Source organism: Centroberyx gerrardi, chromosome 18, assembly GCF_048128805.1.
Source record: "Centroberyx gerrardi isolate f3 chromosome 18, fCenGer3.hap1.cur.20231027, whole genome shotgun sequence".
In the NCBI taxonomy this organism is placed as follows: Eukaryota; Metazoa; Chordata; class Actinopteri; order Beryciformes; family Berycidae; genus Centroberyx; species Centroberyx gerrardi.
The window spans coordinates 25,765,085-25,785,802 of record NC_136014.1 but is presented as its reverse complement, the minus strand read 5'-3'; the positions used below and the strand labels follow the sequence as shown (position 1 = coordinate 25,785,802).

The window sequence follows — 20,718 nt, the reverse complement described above, 5'->3', positions numbered from 1 at the left end:
GCATTGCAGAGCGCACGTTAACCATCCTTGATTTTTTACTTTCACGGAGCCGCTTGTGTGTGTGTGTGTGTGTGTGTGTGTGTGTGTGTGTGTGTGTGTGTGTGTGCGTGTGTGTGTGTGTGTGTGTATGTGTGTGTGTGCCGCACGCCCATCGTCAGTTTCTGTGGATGCGTTCATTCTGGTCCAATCGGTTACAGGCAAACAGTGCCATTTCTCCCACTGATTCAAGCCACCACACTGTACTATTGAATGTGTGTACTTTAAGACCTTTTAATAAAAAAGTTTGAGTACCCCTGATCCACAGTGTATTTTCTCTAAGATACACACACAGCTCTCTATCTCTCTATTTGGCCCTCTGTGACCACGCTGCTGCTGCAAACACCAAGTCAAAGTGACTGTTGCTAGGACAGCAATTTTCTTCAGAAAATGTAGCCTTTTCTAGTATTTTATTATACACCATGGAAGAGGTGTGTACCACATTCTTGTTACATAAGTTACATACATGTAACTATTTGAAGACAACTGCCATAAAACAGAAGATAAGAAACCACATTTACGGCACGTTTTGCTCTTATTTCGCAGCGATTGTGAAGATTGCAGACATCCAGAGCGGCACAGTAAAAAAAAAAGAAAATATCAATATCATATTCCTATATGTTTTACAGTGTAATGCTCATAAACGAGTCAATAATGATCATGGTATTTTTCTCCTATCGCTGTAAAATGACTATATATATATATTTTTTTTTTGTAAGGGATGTCACTCGAGTCACTGGAATTTGTGTAATCGGCTCACCCGACCTGTAAATAAAGCGCACCCACTGTCTGGGTTCATGATTCCATGATGCGTTCAAATGTTATTGTAAAATGGTTGGTAGGAAAAGCAATTTTTGAAATACCGTTCGCGTCAGTTTTCTGGTCATAAAAACTATTTGAAAATACACACTCAATTAAATATCTAGAGCCAAGTGTATGTATTAATTTCTGATAAAATGAACAAAATGAACTATTGTCACATAAGTAAATTGGTGAGCACAACTCTTGAGACACTACTGCAGGACACAGCTGTGTACATGATGGAGTTTTCTGTGAAACGTGAACTCAAATATTTGAAGAAAAAAAAACTCAGTTGAAAAAAAGATGAGATTAGTTATCACTGGTAACCAAAGTCTACAGAACACTTAAATCGTGGCTTTTGGCGGCTTCCGTCGATTCTGAACCATAGATTTGAACGTGTGAACACTCCGAAATCGTTTGGTAGTTTTCTCGATTATTTCCATTCCCATATGACCTGAATGCATCATTATGAGTGGAGCCGATACACACTCTGATTGGCGCTTGTCTTCCAATAGGACACCATGGAACGCACGGGACTCGCGTTGCTATTGGCTGAGCGCGAAATTTCAAATGTAGTAGGCACAGACAACAGCAGCTCGCAGCAGAGAAACAAAACTGATGCTAGTTAAAGTTAGCTAACGTTTACCAACTAGTCAGCTAGATAGGAAACAACACATGAGTTGACTTCATTGTTTGCAAAATGGATATTTCCATGCATTTACAGTAAGTCCGCGTTGCTTGAAAATTAGCTGACGTTAGCTTAGTGTTAACGGTTAGCTGAACTACTAGCCACACGGCTAACGTGAATTCAGTGTCTCAAAGAAGATACAACTGTTATTAAATATGGTAGCCAGTTATACTCTTTAAATTTGCCTGCCTTGACTTACATGTACATTTACTCTTTCAGGAGTTTTGAAAACAGTTTGGCCACATATTCAGGAGACGACCCTCTGGATCCATGGGACAGGTCAGTAGAGAAGTTTGGGTTTCCGCCTAGTCTTTTTTTTTTTAAATGCTACATCTGAAACAAAGTTCGCTGCCCGCACCAGTCCCATATTTGTTCAATATCTCATTCTATATAACTTTTATCTTTAATGCCAACGTTAGTTACGGAGCAGGTTACAACAGAGGCTTAATTTCTGTTTCTTCTTCGAAATTGTCATCTGTCAAGCTGTTATTGCTCTAACTGTCTCAATATTGAGCTCAAACCGAATCATACGAGGTTGTGTTAAGTCTAAAAGGTATACACAACATCACCTTGCAGTCCAAACAGCTGGGTTTCACTAAATACAATCAAAAATTATAGAACAAGATTTTCCAAAATAGCTGAAGTGGACTTTACTGAGCTGGACAGGGTCCTGAGTGGATCCTTAAAAAGTTTGAAAGTAAATTATCTACATTTAAGGAGTATTAAAATGTTTTAAATGCAGTGATTAGAGGTCTTATTTTTTCACCATGGGATGACAGGTGTTAGTTATGCATCCTCTCTGCTTTACTAAACACAGTTGAACTTCATGTACCTTACCAGTTAATTTCCCGTTGTCCTTTTTCTTATACTGACCCATTCATAGCTTCCCACCTTTCATTAGCTATGTTCAATTGTAAAAGTGTGATTCTGCCAGCTTTGTTTATTTTCTTTAGTCTTAAATTCAATTCCAGGTAGCATTACAACATCGTTAAAAGTCTTGAATTTGGTTTTCTGAATCTGAAACCTGCAGATATCCTGGCTAGTAATCAAATTTGACTGTAAGAGAGGTCGAGTTTGTTAGTTAAGAAGTGGATGCCCTCTGGTCTGAGTGTGTGTGTGTGTGTGTGTGTGTGTGTGTGTGTGTAATGAAAACAGACCTTACTATCCTGTTTATAGTGATCAGGTACATGGCATATGAGCCTAAATTTGGAGTGTTTGTTACCTACTTTTACCCAATTTCCCCACAAGGATGATTAAGGTTTCATGTTGTCTCACCTGGTAGCCCAGTTTCAGGGTTAGTGGTTATTTAATGATGCTCTTCCCCTTCTGTGGTTACTTAACATGTACACACACATGGATACACAGGCTTTGCTCTCATATTGTGATATGTTTTTCTGTGAGCGACTTGTTTTGTGAAAAGAACTATAAGTAATTTGACCTGAATAACCGAGCGGGAAACACATACACATGACTGACAACTGAGAGTACTAAATAACCAGCTAACAGACACTTTACATTGTCCTAGGTTTGTTGAGCACCTGGAGAAAAGACTACCTGCGGACGATGCCAGCGGGATGTCGGTGGTGTTGGACCGACTTGTACAGAGATTTCTGCAAGTCGAGCAATACGCAAACGACATCAGATATGTGAACTACTGCATCAAATATGTAAGTCGGGTTCAAATGTTTCCCAAACTGATTTACTTGGTAAATGATTATACAGCAGCGGTGCTTGTGGGTAATTTTAGTGTCTGCTCCTCAGCTGATGCCTATGTATGAATTTCTTTCCAAAGCCTTTGCCTTTCCATCAAGGCAAAGGGCGGCTACTTTAAAGAATCTAAAATATAAGATAGTTTTGATTTGTTTAACACTTTTTTGGTCACTGCATAATTCCATTTGTGTTATTTCACAGTTTTGATGTCTTTACTATTATTCTAAAATGTGGAAAATGGTAAAAATAAAGAAAAATGTGGTGTGTCCAAACTTTGACTGGTATATGTCTTATGGAAATTAGACTAAATTATACTGTTAATTTCACTTTTTCTCAAGCAATGATGGCAATTTTGAATACAAGAAACACTGTTCATCATGGTTTTGATCACATAACCGCCTTTCACCTCTGAATCAATTCATGTTATTCAGCCTGACAGAGTCTCACAAGGATGTTAATTCATTGTAACTCTTTGTTGCAGGCGAGTTATTACGCCGAGCCCATCGATCTGTATAGTTACATCTACGGTAACGGCATCGGCACCCGGACCGCAGCGCTCTATGTGGCCTGGGCCCAGCAGTTTGAACAGCGGGGGATGAACGACCAGGCCGACGCCGTGTACCAGAGAGCCGTGGAGAACCAAGCCCAGCCGACTGACGCCGTGCTGCATGAATACAGGTGACTCCCTTTCGCTGTATAAATAACATGGAGCTGCTGTGGAGGAGAAAGTACACCTTGTGACTCCAGTTTGGCTGATTTCCTTGCTTCTTCGTCAGTAGAGCAAATCTCATGACCCGTGAAACCCATTAAAAACCCATGATAATATTTAAAAAATGCGCAGACATCAATCTGAATTTATGGCTGTGTTTCAACTAGGGTTAATCCTGCAATTCTGAGCCGGGGACACACAGAGTAAAACACATAGAATAAACAAAATTTCACTGCAATGGTCTCATTTTTCTCCAGCCATTATACTTCTATGCAATCAAAATTGATTTGAGATTAATTTGAGAATGATATATTGAGGTAAATATTCTACATTATCATGCAAAAAAAAAAGTCAGGGTTTACAGAATGTTTTTCTGTAGCTGAGGTCAGGGAGGAATCTCCATCATATCAACAGTGGACGCCACTGATTGGCCGATATTTAATGAAATGCCAATATACGTTCCTAAATTGACTTTTAAAGATGCAAGGCTTTCATCTGTCAGCAGCTGGACTTAACTCTATTAAACTAATAGTAATCAAGTGGACATTTCAGGTACATTCAACTCTTTTACTTGCCATTCATCACCAAGACAAACACGATACCTTCCATCGTACTAAACAAAATTCTGACTTGCAGGCAGTTTCAAACGAGAACCTCGAGAAGTCAGACGGCAGCATCAGGTCAGAGGCAAAGAATTCTGTCACATTTGTTTTTTCCAGTTGCAAAATTTCGATTTGTTCTCTATCTCATGTCCACTGCTAACGGTAAACTTTTGTTTTCTAAAGCAGGTAGTCGCAACCCTCTTCAGAACTCCCATTTGGTCAATCAGATGTCGTCCCACAGAGAGCCTGTCGCTCCGATCAAGGTGACTAGTGTGTGTGTGTGTGTGTGTGTGTTAGAGAGAGAGAGAGATACCCATAGTAATCGTGTAATGACTCCACAACTGCTGTCCAAGCCCACAAATCCCCATTTCTCTCTGTTACAGGGACCCGTGGACTGTCTGTCCCACCTCCCTGCAGATAAAACCATCAGAACGTAAGTTACTTTTTGTCGTTTCCATTCGTTTTCTTCAAATAGCGTTTGATTTGGTGCGGATCTCACGATACGGTTGGATCCGCGATATGTGGTTCACCATTCAGTACAACCACGATACGATGTGATAAATAAAAGTTCGGTGACAACAAAGTCTGACTGCAGAATTCTGTTTATTTCTGAGCCACAAATTGTACTAGCGATGGCATTGGCTGCTAGAAACAACAATTTAAAAATGTCATTACAAAGTGACAATAATATAATTTGGATGGAGAGCTTGTGAAACTGTGATGGTCAAGCGTCTCATTTGTGATTACTACAGCAGAATAAAATGGAGCTGATATCGCGATTCATTTCTCTGTCCCACAACACGCATTATCACATTTTTGTATTGTGATATATTGAATTTCCATATATCGTCCAATCACTACTGTCAACTATCAAATAAAGCAAAAACGACCACTCAAAATAAAAAAAAAAATAGCATTTGATTCGGCGTTTGATGTTATGTTATTTGACCAAGCGTCTCGTCCACAGAATCTCTCGCTCTGAGAATTCGGGGGTGTCTGTCTCTGCTCAAGCCGGCCCTCAGTCCGTATCGATGTACAGGAAGGAAGACCTCGAGTGTGAAGGATCTGAACTGTGCTTCGAGGAGGTCAGAGCGGTCAGATACTTCCTCAAGCTCCAGCAGGAGAAGGAGCGCAGAGAATTCGGTAAGCCGATGGTTTATAAAGTCCTCCCTCGGGGGGACTGGCTGGGAAAACCTGGGCAGGAAAACGTAAATAAGTAACAGCTGTCTTTTGGCCGGGAAAATTCACTTATTTTTGTATATATATTTATATTTGTTGGAGTGTCTTGGTGGCACAATGATGTTCCTGATGACGAGTGATGCACTTAATACATATTTTGTCATTGTCCTGTGCTCATTCCCTTTGTTTTGTTTGTTGTTTTTTTAACTGTTCACCCGTTGAACCAAAATTACCCTTAGAATGACTTTTTTTTCCCTGACATTGACCTAAAGAGTTTGTTTTTGGTAGAATTGTTATTAAAAATGAGCATTAAAACACAGATTTTTCAAACAAAAAAAAAAATTCAGTCCAGCATACAGCAGACCCCCATCACTATTAGGTGTATTTAGGTTTTAGTCACTGTTTTTTTTACTCCTGACGTGTTTGAATGTAAAGCAGAATGGCGCTAAAAAATAACATTATCCTCTGTGATAAACAACGTTTAAAAAAAAAAAAGATGGCGTCTCAAAAAAATGCCCCAAATGTTGGAGAAATTTAAAGTAAGACGGGGATAGCTAGACTCAGATGATGTGTTTAATGCCGTGTGTGCGTGTGTTTTATGAATTTAGTCAGGTATTTTTAGCTGTAACATCCCTTTGTTTCTGTCATTAACCAGAAGCCCACCAGAAGATGGTGAGGGAGCAGCAGGAAGACATCCTGAACATGAAGCAGACGCTGGAGGAGCTGAACCAGGATCTGAATCAGGATCTGAATCAGGATCTGGGAGCCTGTGGGAGTTCAGCCAGCCACCCTGCCGCACAGCAGGTGAGACGACGACAACAACTCAAAAAGACACCAAAATAAAAGCGTCTGCCAAATGACATATTGCTGCATTCACACTGTGGCGGTATGCGGTAGACGGCAAACCAGATGTTCATTGTTTTCAGTGTGGGAATGACAGTAAACTCCACCAACGCTGTGTCTCCTGTCACGCCTGCAGATGAAACGTTTTCCAAATTTTTCCAAATTTTGTCTTCTACCGCTGTGGTGAAGACAAGCTGGATGTTGAAATATCCAGCAAAATAGATGTAGCCACATACGTTTGTCTTAACTCTTCTTGTCTCATCTTCCAGTGAAGATAAAGTTGTGAATAAGCAATATACAGTATATTATTATATATATGATTATTATAATTCTATATTTTATTATTTTCTTCTCCAGTTTGAAGTCCAGGAGAAAATCATGGACCATCAAAACTTTGGGATGCGCTATTCAAATTTCCTGCTTGGGAATAATTCATACAAACTGTAACCTATTACACATTTTAAATTGAATAGAAATTAAATTAAACAGTCACACAGTGCTGTTTACAGATCGGCTTTTATTGTATTGGTGTACATAGAATGCTCAAACTTTTTATCAAAATCACCATGGCAACAAGTTGGAAGTTTGCAGTTGCTTTTGACTGACACCCCATAGTGCAAACTGATATATTTTGTTGTTGTTGCTGTCGGACACATTTTGAAAGCAGCAGCAGGTGTGATGTTAAACTAGATCCTGCTGTTTTCTGTGTTTCAGGTATCCGGAGCAGAAACGGCAGCCAGTCTGAATCCCAATCTTACCCAGCAGTCCTTTGGGCGTCCTCGACCCTCGAACCGCCTCAGCAGCAGGCGCTCTCTGGGCCTCAGGCTGCACTCCGAGCCGACCTTCATCCAAGAGACCGGCGCCGCGCCCGAACCTCAGGAGCAGGAGAACCGCACGAGGGCTGCTTCCGCACACGCTCACAGCTCCCAGATATCCCATCATCCTTCTGTCCCGGCCGACGGGAGCGTCTGTTCGTCCGAATCGGCGCCGGCTTCGGTGTTCGCCGCCCAAGCGCCTTCCGTCCAGACCTCGCTGGTTCATCCCCAGCCGGTTCAGCGGCCTGCGGCGTTTGAGCGGTCGTACTCGATGCTCCAGACTCCTGCCTACGTCTCCGGTGTGAATAATGATGTTTTCTGCCTGGGAGATCGTGTTCAACCCGACAGTTTGCTGAACCGGCAACACGTCAACACAGATCAGTGAGTCGCCTCTAAATCTGCTCACATGCTTTCAGTGTTTCCTCCTGTTTTGTGCAGCAGTAATGCCCGGATCATATCGGGAGAATGGGATGACGTCTTGTTGCTACAACATACCCACAGACCGCCCTCGTTATTAGGTGTATTTAGGTTTTAGTCAACTTTTTGACCCCCGATGTGTTTGAATGTAAGGCAGAGAGGCACTAAAAAATAACATTATCCTCTTTGAGATAAATAACGGGTTAAAAATCTCAAAAGCCCCAAAATGGTGAAGAAATTTAAAGTAAGATGGGGATACTTATGGGATCACATGATGTGTGACATGATTGCATGATGCTGTGTTTTGTGTGTTTTATAAATTTAGTCAGTTATTTTTAGTTGGCCTGAAATATCCAGCAAAATGGATGTAGCCGCATATGTTTGTCCACCTGCTCTTCTTGTCTCATCTTGACAGTGAAGATAAAGTTGTGATTAAGCAAAGGACTTCTTCTGTCCAGTTTGGAGTCCGGGTCCAAACTGTATATCATGATCTTAATATCCAAATAAGAGCCGTTCTTAAACTGCAGCGCCTACTGGAGCTGATCCTGGAATGGGTCTAGGAGAAAACCTCTGAACTAAAATGTTCCTCACAGGGAGAATATGGTGGGAGAACGCTGCCTGCTCTTCGTTTTTTCATCTGGACGCCTTCCTCCAATAGATTAGGAATGTTTTGGAGGTTAATAAGGATTACCTGCTTTTTTTTCCAGGGACGTACATGCCAGCGAGCCTCCAGAGCCTGAGGAGAAATTAGATGGTAAGCAACCACTACACAACCACAGCCCTATAAAGACACAGATTCTGGTGGATGTTTTCACACCCTCTCTCTCTCTCTCTGTCTCTCTCTCTCTCTCTCTCTCAGTGTCACAGGGCGGCACAGCCAACCTGTCTCACATCACTCCTAACAATTCACTGGGATTGGTTTACGCCACACCGTCAAGGGTGCTGCCGTCACCCACTGTCAACACACGTGAGGCACTGGGTGAGCACAGATTCATTCGGCGATATGTCAGGGACACAGAATACTGCTGGTTTTCTAGCCTATCAGGGAGTTAATTGTATTCATCTTGTATCTAGGGGCCTCTAAAATCCACTTCTTTTCTCAAATTTTGTGTTATTTTTTTCTCATTAGTGTTTTTTTGTTTATTTCTCATTTTTATTTTCAGTGGTTTCATCCACAACAATACAGACTTTGGTCAGGACCACAGTACATATGTAGCCGAAAACGTTTGGTGGGATAAATAAAGCACAAAACTAAGAGAGAAAAGAAGAGTGTGCGCCTTGAATTTTCTTTATAATTCTGAAACACTTAGCAGAAACTCCACAACACAGCCAATGTTAATCACGGCAAATACACAGTCTCCTCTGGATTTTAACTTTGAACTGAGGTACGGACCAGAAGGCCCTGGTCAGAGGACCAGAACCAAGGTTGTGACCTAATGCTGTCATCTGCCGTTGGTTTTGTCCCGTCCAGGTGTGATCATGGACATGTTCCAGGCCCCGACTCTCCTGGAGGACCCGTTCAGCAACACATCGATGCACCACGCTGCTGAGAAGGAGTTGGACTCTGGCTGCCCGAGAAATGGTAACTATTATACCTTTTGGATGCTTTTGGGCAAAGTTGGGATCAATTAATATCGCATTAAGGTGCTTTGTGAGTTCTCTGTTCTGCAGCGCTAAGTAGAAACTGGAAAGGGTCTAAGGCTAGAAAAAGTCATTGAAAATGTACTATAGACACACTGAGCTGTTGTCATTTGAAGCTTTAAGTTTTGCCTTGAAAATAAATGTAATGCTTTGAGCTAGTACCTTTGTGTAAGGTTTACATATGTTTAATTATTGCTGACTGAATCAGTTAAGTTACTTTTTACAAATTACATTTGAGTTCTTATACTTTTTTGGAAGTATCATGGCCAGAATGTTAGATTTTATGATGCATTGAATCTTTGCTGAAAGAATCAAAATCAAATCGCTTTTGCATTGAATCGTTACACCCAGAGTAAGTGGTCCTGTACTATAAATTAATTAATTAAGATGTACAATCATAAACCCCAGAAGAGTATGGTGTCTTTCCACAACTGCAGCTCTGACTTGTAGGAAAACTGCAGGTTTGCTGCTCACTTAATCATCACTAATTGATTTGTTTGTTTTAATATTGTTTTAAATTTTTCATAATGCAATTGAAAAATTGGAGTGAACACCAGGTTTTCTTTTCTAATATTTTAATTGAAGCATTTCTAAAATAGAAATACATGCACAACAGTATATACATGTATTTCGTATCCCCCCCACCCCCCCACCCACACCGTCCTGTGTGCAACAGAGGGAAAAAAAAAAAGCTGTGTGACAAACTACAGTTCTTAAATAAATAGAAAATTAGCATGCTGACTGTCTTGGCCTTAATGCTGTTTCCCATCCTGTTGATCTCACTCCTCTGTCTCTTTCCATCATGTGAAGGAGGAGCCTCTTCATTCACCAAACCTCCCGCCACTACAGTCCCGTTCACCATCTTCCAGGACGACAACAACAAGGAAAACGGCAGGTAAACATTGAATTCCAGTCCATGAATTTGCATCCTGTCATGAAGGGTTTGAATTTATAAAGGTTTCCTCTCTGCAAGCCAAAGTTGTGATTTATGAAAAATGCATCTTGGTGTGTTGCAATGATTTTCTCTTGTGATATCAAAATAGTTTTAATTATCGAATTATTCTCTGTGTTGTCCAGTGCAGGCCCCTAATCTCACTGGGATCACCCATGTTTAAAATGTATTTCGATAAAAATGTCCAACAAATGCCCTATGTTATGTTATTAACCAAGATAGGAATGCACAGAATTTTTTTTTTTTTTTTTTTTTGTGATGACAGTATGATGAAATTGAGTGATGTCACATTACATTTAGACCAATAATATCCCTGTTGTTTTGTATTTGTCTTAGTCTGTCCAGTGCTGCTGCTGCTGCTCCCCCTGTGGCTGAGATGGCCAAACCAGTCAGGGCTCTGGCTGTAAACCCTGCGTCTAAATCAGACAAGCCTAATGTAAGTACAGCAGTGCTGAAACCGTTAATCGATTAGTCGATTGCCAGAAAATTAATTGATTATAATTTTGATAATCGGTGTCGATGCAGAGTTTCAGGCAAGCAGCATAAGACAAGTCATTTTCGTCATCTTTATCATGACTCTGACTTGTACTTTGATGACTTGAAAAGGTTTCTAAAGTCTTGACTTGAGATCTTGTGTTTGTGTAAATGACTTAGATTGAAAGTGATGAGATTTGTTCCAGCAGACGACTGAATTTAAATTCTGTTTTCTGAATTTGTATGGAATGATTGAATTTATTGAAGTTGAAACTGATTATAGAAATCAAACTCATAATGCTCTTACCAAGTTTTTATTCTATTAAAACCATATTGCATTGAAAAGTCCTAGATATTTAGTTTTCTTTAAGATATTAAATTGATACTGGACTCTTGATTTGTTCTGACTTGACTTGCTGTTCTACATTTAGACTTGAGACTTGACACTAATGGACTTGACTTGGTAATCTACATTTAGACTTGAGACATGACTTGAGACTTGTGCCTCAAGACTTGAGACTGACCTGGGACTCGAGCAAAGTTGACGTGGTCTCACCTCTGCTGCATATATATTCAGTGTTACTCTGCATTGTGCTGTGTGTGTGTGTGTGTGTGTGTGTGTGTGTGTGTGTGTGTTGTTGATCAGGAGACTCCTCCGGAGCTGATGCCAGATGAAAGCACCATGTGGGGCGCTCGCTACAACTCCCTCCACTCGCTGGCCGCCTGCCCCAACAGCACCACAGACTTCGCCATGTTGGCCCAGATGGTTTCCACTCCCTTCACACACAAAGCTCCGTACTTCACCGACTCCTACCAGGACCAAGGTAGCTACTGGCTTGCTCTGCACAGCCAACTACATTCAACTTCCTTCTGGTTCTGTTCTACTCCACAATTAAGCAAAACTTTCAGTTGTAACAACAAGTGCAATTTACAACTCGCAAAAGGCAGCAAATTTTTCCGATATGGAAAGGTTTTTAAGACTTTCTAAGGTTTTTCTGTGCTGTGACTGGCACTGGAAAATCACTTTATATCAAAGTGTTTCCTAAGCAGTTGCAGCTCCTCCCTACACACCTGCAATTTTAAAAACATTTTTAAGTGTTATATATCCATTTAGGCAGATAAGTTCATCATTCAATATCTGTAAAGCATGGAGAATTCAGATTCAAATCTGTGAATTAGCCTTTAAAAAGTAGTTTTTTTCAAATTGTTGTCCAATCTCATTTTGGATTGAAAGTCTTTATTCATTGTTTATTTTTTCTGTGTCCAGAGAACAGCTGTGCTGCAGCTTTTGGTGTTGCTGAGGACAACCCTTACATCGTACGACAGCCCAAAAAACTCAGGTAACAAATCTGTCCCCACTCACTTCTCAGGTTTTACTGTTTACTGCAGTCAGAGTGGTGCTAATGAGTCTGTGGCTGCTGCTGTAGTTGTCCCAGTGTCAGTTTTATTATCCGAACATGCCAGGATGCATAAAGTAACGGGTCTGGATGTACAAAAATTTATGTAATGCTGATGCAGATTTAAATAAATACAGCCACAGGAGGCTTATCACAGCCATTTTTATGCTAAGTGTATTAGGGCTGGCCCCAACTATTTGGCCGACAATTTGGATATTTGTTTGTTAGGCTGACATTCAAACCTACATTTAGGATTCAAATGATTTAACGTTATTTTATTGAATGAATAGGTCTATTATTGAGAACGAGTATTTGAGTGATCGTTTGGAAATCACAACAAGTATTTTAAGCCTGTAAATGACATTCAGGTCAGTCCTACAGTGTAGACATACAACGATAATATCTCATAAAATCCAATCTTTATTGACATCAGATTGACATCAGAGTTGTTCTCTCGTTTGTCGTCTCCCCCCCCCCCCCTCAGTCCGATCTTGGAGCAGAGCCCAGCTGATGACACGCTCTCTGAAACGGTATTGGGCCGGTTGAGACACCAGGGCTCCGCTGAGCAAGGCACCATCGTCGGTGAAGGTCTCGCCACAGCGCAGCATAGCCTGGTAGCCTCCTCCATCACCGTGGTGCAGCCTCCGCCTCCCGCCACGCTGTCCTTCAGAGACCAGACGCTGGTTCACACCGAACCCTCCGTCCCCAGGACCGCAGGACCCAGCTGGGACGTGTACATGAGCCCAGAGCGGCCTCCCAAACCGGCCTCTCCGCTCCCACGGAAACCCGAAAGCTCAGTCAAACCCAAAAGCCAAACGTTTGCCGTCCATAACGATTTCGACGAACCCGCCAACCCGGAACGAGCCCCGAGGCCCGTGTTTGACGTTCCCATGAGCCCAGAGTGCGCTCCCAGACCGGACTGGCTGGCGATGGGAAGCCCCGAAGTCGCGGCCGAGCCGGACCTGGACGCCTTCATGAGTCCACATCGGGCCGAGAGAGCGGAGGCGTTTCCCCAGAAGAGCCTGGAGGTCTCCATGAGTACAGAACGGGCGCCGTTCTGCTCCGACGTTCCCATGAGCCCCGGGGAGCGGCCGCAGTTTGACGCCGTGGACGAAGCGATGAGTCCAGACAGAGGGTTGAAGATGAGCGGAGACGTGTCCATGAGTCCAGCAGCATCCGGGTCAGCCGCCGCCCAGCTGGTCTCAGATCCCTGGGACGCTGAGCTGATAGCCGGTCTGCTTTCTAGACTGACCCCCCCTCTCACCTCTCACCCACGCTGCATCACCTGGCAGTGTACAGTCCCCCGCGTCGCCCCCAAGACCACCATCACCATGGGTAAGGAGAGGTTTTTACTGTCGCGTCTGTTGTTGCAGCCTTCAGAGGGAACTTCTTTCTAAATTCTGTCTTTTTCTTTCTGACTGTTGCTGTATTTCTGTTAAGCCCTGATACACATATGGCTATACATGTTATGTTGTTCAGTAGGGCTGAACAATTAATCAAAATTTTATCGAAATCACAATATGGCCTACTGCAATTTTCAAATCGCAGGAGGTGCAATATTTGCAATATACCATTTTAAATTAAATATTGTCGTGGTGCAGAGATGTCCTGCCTACACATCATATTCTACAGACTTAAGAAAACATCTTTGTTTGGTACAGATCCCCGCAAAAATCACACCATAATCATTTTAATACGTTTTTCAATGAAAATGAGAATAATGATGTAAAAATGATCATTCCCTCTAATATCGCAAATTATATCGCAATTGCAATATCAGTCAAAATAATCACAATTAGATATTATTTCAAAATCGTTCAGCCCTATTGTTCTCATATAGTGAAATTTGTGGTGTGAAAAAACATCTTCACTCAGCTGTTGCCAAGCCACTACACGCTTTACATCATGTTTAACACCAACCAAATCTTCCTAGAATTTAAATTTATAAAAAGCATGGAATTTAGACGCGCAAAATGTCCCGTTTCATTTCTTATCCCCTTTCATGAGCCGAGACATAATTTTGTTGTGATTTTTGGAAAAAGTCAATTCCAAAATCAAGTTAGATTTTTCTTAAATTTTCTGTGATGTCAAAACGTCATTCTTTGTAGGGCTGAACGATTTTGAAAAAATATCTAATTGCGATTATTTTGACTGATATTGCAATTGCGATGTGATTTGCGATATTAGAGGGAATAATAATTTTTACATCATTATTCTCATTTTCATTGAAAAACGTATTAAAATGATTATGGTGTGATTTTTGCGGGGATCTGTACCAAACAAAGATGTTTTCTTAAGTCTGTAGAATATGATGTGTAGGCAGGACATCTCTGCAGCAGGACAATATTTAATTTAAAATGGTATTTTGACACACATTTTGCCTTTTAACAAATATTGCGCCTCCTTGCAGTAGGCCATATTGCGATTTCGATAAAATTTCGATTAATTTGTTCAGCCCTAATTCTTTGTGTGGTAACGTGTTGCTCAGTGACCTGTGTGTCAAGTCAAATTGCATCCACGAAGCACTTTAAACAAACAGATTTGTCACCAAGTGCTTCAACTGTAAGGTGTTTTGGGTACAAGTGTCCACCAGAGGGCGGTGTGTTAAGTTGAAACTGCCTGACTGCTGACAGGAAAGGCGTCTTTACGAGTCGACTGCATCCTGGGAGAAGGAGCCTTCGCCACGGTCTACCAGGCCGCTCACCCCGTGACATCAGAGAAGGTCGTTTTAAAGGTGAGACGAGAATATTGGTCGGCTGAGATTTAAAGCTTTGTATTTAATCGGGATGCATCGATATATCAGCATACTATCGGTATCTGCCTGATATCAGCTTTTAAAAGCAATATCAGTATTGGTCCAATATTATTTCTACTGCTGATATGTGGCCAATTGTGGAATTAGCATTTTTGTGACCTTTTTTCCCAGGAGTGTGTCATTTAATACAACTGTCAAATTGGTAACAGAATAAAACTAACATGGTATTTTGTTTAACCCTCCTATTATGTTTGGGGTCAATTTGAACCCATTCAACATTTAACGTCTCTAAAAACACGATTAACATTATTTTTTCAGCTTGATACTCATTTTCAAGGTCCTGTACACATTTTGTGTACAACGGTGTTGTTTACAAAAACACAAAAGCCTTATATTTTGCTGACTAATTGGTGTTTTTTCCATTATTGACTAACTGCTATGTGTTACTTGCTGATGTTCTGAAGTGTAAACTTGGGTAACACTTTCAATTACAATCATTTTTTTGTAGGTTTAAATTGCTCGGGTCAATTTGAACATACATACAAACAAACACAAAAGATGTCTGTTAATGTTAACATAATAGGAGGGTTAAAAAACAAGTATCTGAAGATAGGCTTGTCTGAAAAGCTGAACCTGTTTTGCACCTGCGTTTGTACTAAGATTCTTACAAAAAATGCTTATCATTATCAGCCGATAAGGGCGGGAAAATAGATATCGATATATAAAAAAACCCATAGTTCATAGTCTGAGTCTAAAAATCAGGTTGTCTGGTAAAATAGCAAAAATATCAGGTGCATTATGGGGATTTACCTGCCACTGTAGACAAAAAAAACTAGTTTCCTGCCCCGGTTCCCCCCAGCTCACACTGTGTGTTCTCTGTCATCTCGTCATCGTAGGTCCAGAAGCCAGCCAATCCCTGGGAGTTTTACATCGACACTCAGCTGGACGCTCGGCTGCAGCCCGCCGTCCGCCATCTTTACAACAACATCCACTCCGCTCACCTCTTCCACAACGGCAGCGTGTTGCTGGCCGAGCTTCACAGCTGTGGCACTCTGCTGGTAGGTTCACATCGGTACTGATCACCTCAGACTGGACTGGGGTAGCTGGAGAAGTCCTGAATGTAAAACAAGAAACTGAAATGACCGTAAGCGCTACCTGCTAGTTCAGATCTCATGGTAAATCATAATATGGTGATTTTTTTTTAGGTGAGATATTTTTCTAAGACCCTCGGGGGGTTGTTTTATTTTATATTTTATTATTTAATTTTATTTATTTATTTAATTTTTTTTATCTTGCCTGGACAAATTGGCCATTTTTTGTCTTCTGTTTTTGTTTTGTTTTTTGTTTTTTTTATCATTTCACTTCTTACTGTGCAAATAACTAAATTACACTAAACTAAACATATTTGAAACCAGCTTTAGTGTCTCAAATGAAAGCAAGAAGCAGCTCACTGAAACAACAGAAATTGCATTTTTTATAAGCATAATACACCCCACATGCCTTCAGTTAAGGCTGCACAATTATGGCAAAAATGCTAATTCCATGATGTGTGATCACAATTGTTAATCAAGATGATTTGAGGAACCAAATTATATTACAGCACCTTTGCCATCAACATCTTGACTATTTTCAACTATAATGGACATTCAAAATGAAATGAAATGCTATTTTACGATTAATATTTGTGGAAACTAAAATCATCATGTAAGATTATACACAATTAATTGTGCAGCAGTCCCCAGAATGTATTTAGAAATCTGACGCACTGACTTTCATTACATATAGTCACATCTTGACTGTAACCACAGATTTGACTGCTCTGCAATCAGAAAATACGATTCACGCTAGAGCTGAACAATTAATCGAAATTTTATCGAAATCGCAATATGGCCTACTGCAATTTTCAAATCGCAGGAGGTGCAATATTTGTTAAAGGCGAAATGTGTGTCAAAATACCATTTTAAATTAAATATTGTCGTGCTGCAGAGATGTCCTGCCTACACATCATATTCTACAGACTTAAGAAAACATCTTTGTTTGGTACAGATCCCCGCAAAAATCACACCATAATCATTTGAATATGTTTTTCAATGAAAATGAGAATAATGATGTAAAAATTATCATTCCCTCTAATATCGCAAATTATATCGCAATTGCAATATCAGTCAAAATAATCGCAATTAGATATTTTTTCAAAATCGTTCAGCCCTAATAAATTAATTTTAAAGCTCCTACAAAGCCAGTCCGGTGTGCTTGACTGAGCCGCTGTATTTGACTGACACGCTGTGACTCCGCCCACCAGAACGCAGCGAACATGTACAGGAAGCTGAGTGACAAGGTGATGCCCCAGCCGCTCGTCATGTACTTCACCGTCTGTATTCTGCACATGGTGGAGCAGCTGCACAGCATCCACATCGTCCACGCCGACATCAAGCCTGACAACTTCCTGCTGGGAGAGAGGTAAAAAATCTCTAATAACTACATTTATTACCTTTCTGAACGACACAAAGTACTGTAAAACTCACCTTTGAGACAGTTTAAGGGAGACAAAACTGAAGTTATAAGATCTCTCTGCTGCATCCTGAACTAGTCACAGGTAAGGAGGCAAAATCCCTCCAGACAACATCAATTTTATCATTTCATGTCACTGAGAAGACAAAATTGTATGTATGAAAAATGAATTTTGATAAGTCTTTCAACAGTTTTAAGTTGCACAAAAAGGTCTGGGAAAAGAAATACTGTTGCTCAGTCTCAATACACACAACTACACCCGTTAAGTAGTTAAGACTTTTTTTATTTCCCTGCCACTATCAGTGTACCTCATATGGAACACCAACCAAAATCTTAAGATATAGTCTAGAAATTAAGGTCTAGAAAAAGTTTTGAAAAGGAAAAGAAATGAAAAATTTTGAAAAGGAAAATGCGTACAACTGATTTTATAAATAAATGTGGGGAAATGTGTTCTGCATATGAATATCGAGCATATAGCAGAGAACTGATGATAATTGTGACGATATTTTTACATCTTCAGCCCTTGTAGGGTTACAAGACACTCAAGACAACCCTGAACCCTACTAATAAATATTTGTTCTTAGTGTTGCTGGAATTTACTCTTTTCCAAGACACACACATCCATCACACTGCAGTTCAGTGCAACACACCCATACTTCTTAACACACTCGGGTATAAAGCACACACAGCTGACTTTCCCCAGCCTTTTACAGATAAGAAACACATTTTTCTGAAACACACCTCAAGTCTTTTTCATAATCACCAAACCAAAAGAAGTGTGAAGCTCATCAGAAGTAAGACCGCTTCACTTGTTCGTGGTGTTTCAGGTTCCTGGAGAACAAGAGTTTCGATCCGGAGAACCTGCAGCACGGCCTGGCGCTCGTCGACCTGGGCCAGAGCATCGACATGGAGCTTTTCCCAGAAGGCACCGCTTTCACCGCCAGGTGTCAGACCTCCGGCTTCCAGTGCACCGAGATGCTCAGCGGCCGACCGTGGAACTATCAGGTACAGATGTCTTTATTGTAACTTCAACTGCTATAATTATTATATTATGATATGTAGATTTGTTACATTAACAACAACAATAATTTAATGTTACAAATTTAATATTAATAATTGCATGAAAATGTATAAAAATGCATGAATAATTAATGCTATTGTTGGGTGGGGGATGCAGTAGTAGTTGTAGTATTAGTAAGAATACGTTTATTTTGTACAGCTCTCTTAAAAATGGTGACAAAGTGCTTTACAGGCAATAAAACATTCAGTAGTCACACATCCAGTAAGATAAACAATACAAAACACTGTGAAAAAGGGAATAAAGTAGGCAAATACAGGAGTAAAATGTGTTTAAAACATTTTTAGGAGGACGTTTCTGCAGTTTTTAAAGAGTGAATTAAAAGATATCACGATGTTATGGGAGTCTGGCAGCATGCTGACTGAATCTGTCCGTGTTGCTGTGTCAGACGGACTACTTCGGAGTAGCGGGGACGGTGTACTGCCTGCTGTTTGGGACGTACATGCAGGTCAGGAAGGAGGACGGCGTGTGGAAGACGGACGCTGTGTTCAGAAGGTAATTCCTCCACAGATATCTGACTGTGGCGAGCTCAGAAAGTCATATTTGTCTTTGGTAGAGCATTTACATATTTATTATACACGTCCAGGCCAATTAATTATTCACCGTCAGACCTGTTCTGGGCGACCTGCAGTCAGCACCACTTCCTTAGTTTCATTCTGAAAACCTCATCTTAAAAATATTGCGCTGCAATCATATTGTGATTATTTTGCAGAATATTACAATTGCGGTGTAAACTGCATTACGGTTTACAGACACAGATTTTTCAATATTTCAGATTTTTCAGCAAAGAAACATTTTTAATAGAAAACTGAGACATTTTTTTCTGTCTGAATACAATTACTGTTTTTTTTTTTCCCAATGTGCAATTTAATTTATAGACCAGAAATTGGGCTCAGCACCAGAACATCATGTTTAGGAGTCCATTTTGAGCAGCCACCCCTCTTATAAAGTAAATTATAAGATAATAATGCAATAAAAGCCAATGCATTATTGCATTAATAAAAGTTTTTCTTGAAGAGTATCCATCGGCTTCCAAGAGTAGCTGAATTTATTCCTTTTCTAGTTATTTCCAGTTCATGCACCGTGGTTTAAAGACAAAGTTGCAACAGTTTTGTTCTTCTTGAGCCTGTTGCAATTTGGAAGTAGTTCATATTGCGATTTTCCTTTTTTTTTAATCAGAATCAGGTTTATTGCTAAGTAAGTTTTCACAATACAAGGAATTTGCCTTGGTATGCAGGTGCATACAATAAACAAAAACATGGAGAAAAATAAGAAAGTAGAAGTAAAAACCACAAGTACTGCAAGTCAAAAAGTCAAGAACATAAATATAAAAAACAAAAATAGAGATATTTACAATACAGAATATGAAAAAATATAATAAAAAATGTGCAATATATCTGTTCTGTAAAGTGAAATGAAAAAGCTGTACAGTTTGTGCAGGAATGTGCAAAATATTGACCAGAGAATGTGCAACGGTTAACAGTATGAAGTATAGAGAGAAGTATAGAGAATATGTTCACTGTACAGAGATCAAAAGATGTCCAAAAAGATGTGCGTTAATGTAGCGTGTAGTGCCTACGCTATATTAACACAATATATTAATCGTGCATGTTACACGATTCCTGGCTATTAAAATCCTCAGAATTCAAACAGTTAGGTGTCGCTGCCTTTTGGGGCCACCAGCCTGAGAAAATTACATCATGAAGAACACCTAACAAGAGCGTCTGCCTGTCTCTTTTTTAAACCCTGATCAACAGAAACCCCCACAGCGACCTGTGGCTGGACTTGTTCCACACGCTGCTGAACGTGCCGGACTGCGGCTCGCCGCCCGGCCTGGCGGGGCTCCGCCGCACGCTGACCTCCGTCCTGCAGCAGAACTACAGCCACAAGCTGCTGGCGCTCAAGAACCGCCTGGTGGTTCTGCTGCTGGAGAACCTCAAGTCAGCCAGGAGATGAGAACACCGCTCCTCCCTCTTCCTCCTCTTCAGTCCTCTTTTCTTTTCCCTCTCCTCCTTCCCTCCTCCATGAACCAACGATTTTAATTTTTAAAACAAACCTTGCAGTCAAATTGTCGGCAGAGCGGGAATTACAAATGAAGAGTTTCATTCCA

General features: G+C 40.6%; 1 protein-coding gene across 1 annotated transcript; it reads left to right on the top strand.

The window, feature by feature from the left end:
- The first annotated feature begins 1,486 nt into the window (after nt 1-1,486).
- bub1 (BUB1 mitotic checkpoint serine/threonine kinase) lies at nt 1,487-20,689 on the top strand. Its single transcript, XM_078289778.1, has 24 exons — nt 1,487-1,560; nt 1,745-1,804; nt 3,051-3,192; nt 3,717-3,913; nt 4,581-4,624; nt 4,730-4,809; nt 4,930-4,979; nt 5,490-5,689; nt 6,381-6,529; nt 7,283-7,764; nt 8,508-8,554; nt 8,660-8,779; nt 9,272-9,382; nt 10,252-10,336; nt 10,730-10,829; nt 11,514-11,691; nt 12,135-12,207; nt 12,749-13,599; nt 14,898-14,998; nt 15,916-16,077; nt 17,322-17,479; nt 18,358-18,535; nt 18,997-19,103; nt 20,366-20,689. The coding sequence occupies exons 1-24, from the start codon at nt 1,538-1,540 to the stop codon at nt 20,562-20,564; spliced, it is 3,897 nt and encodes a 1,298-aa protein (XP_078145904.1). The 5' UTR covers nt 1,487-1,537; the 3' UTR covers nt 20,565-20,689.
- Nucleotides 20,690-20,718: the final 29 nt, after the last annotated feature.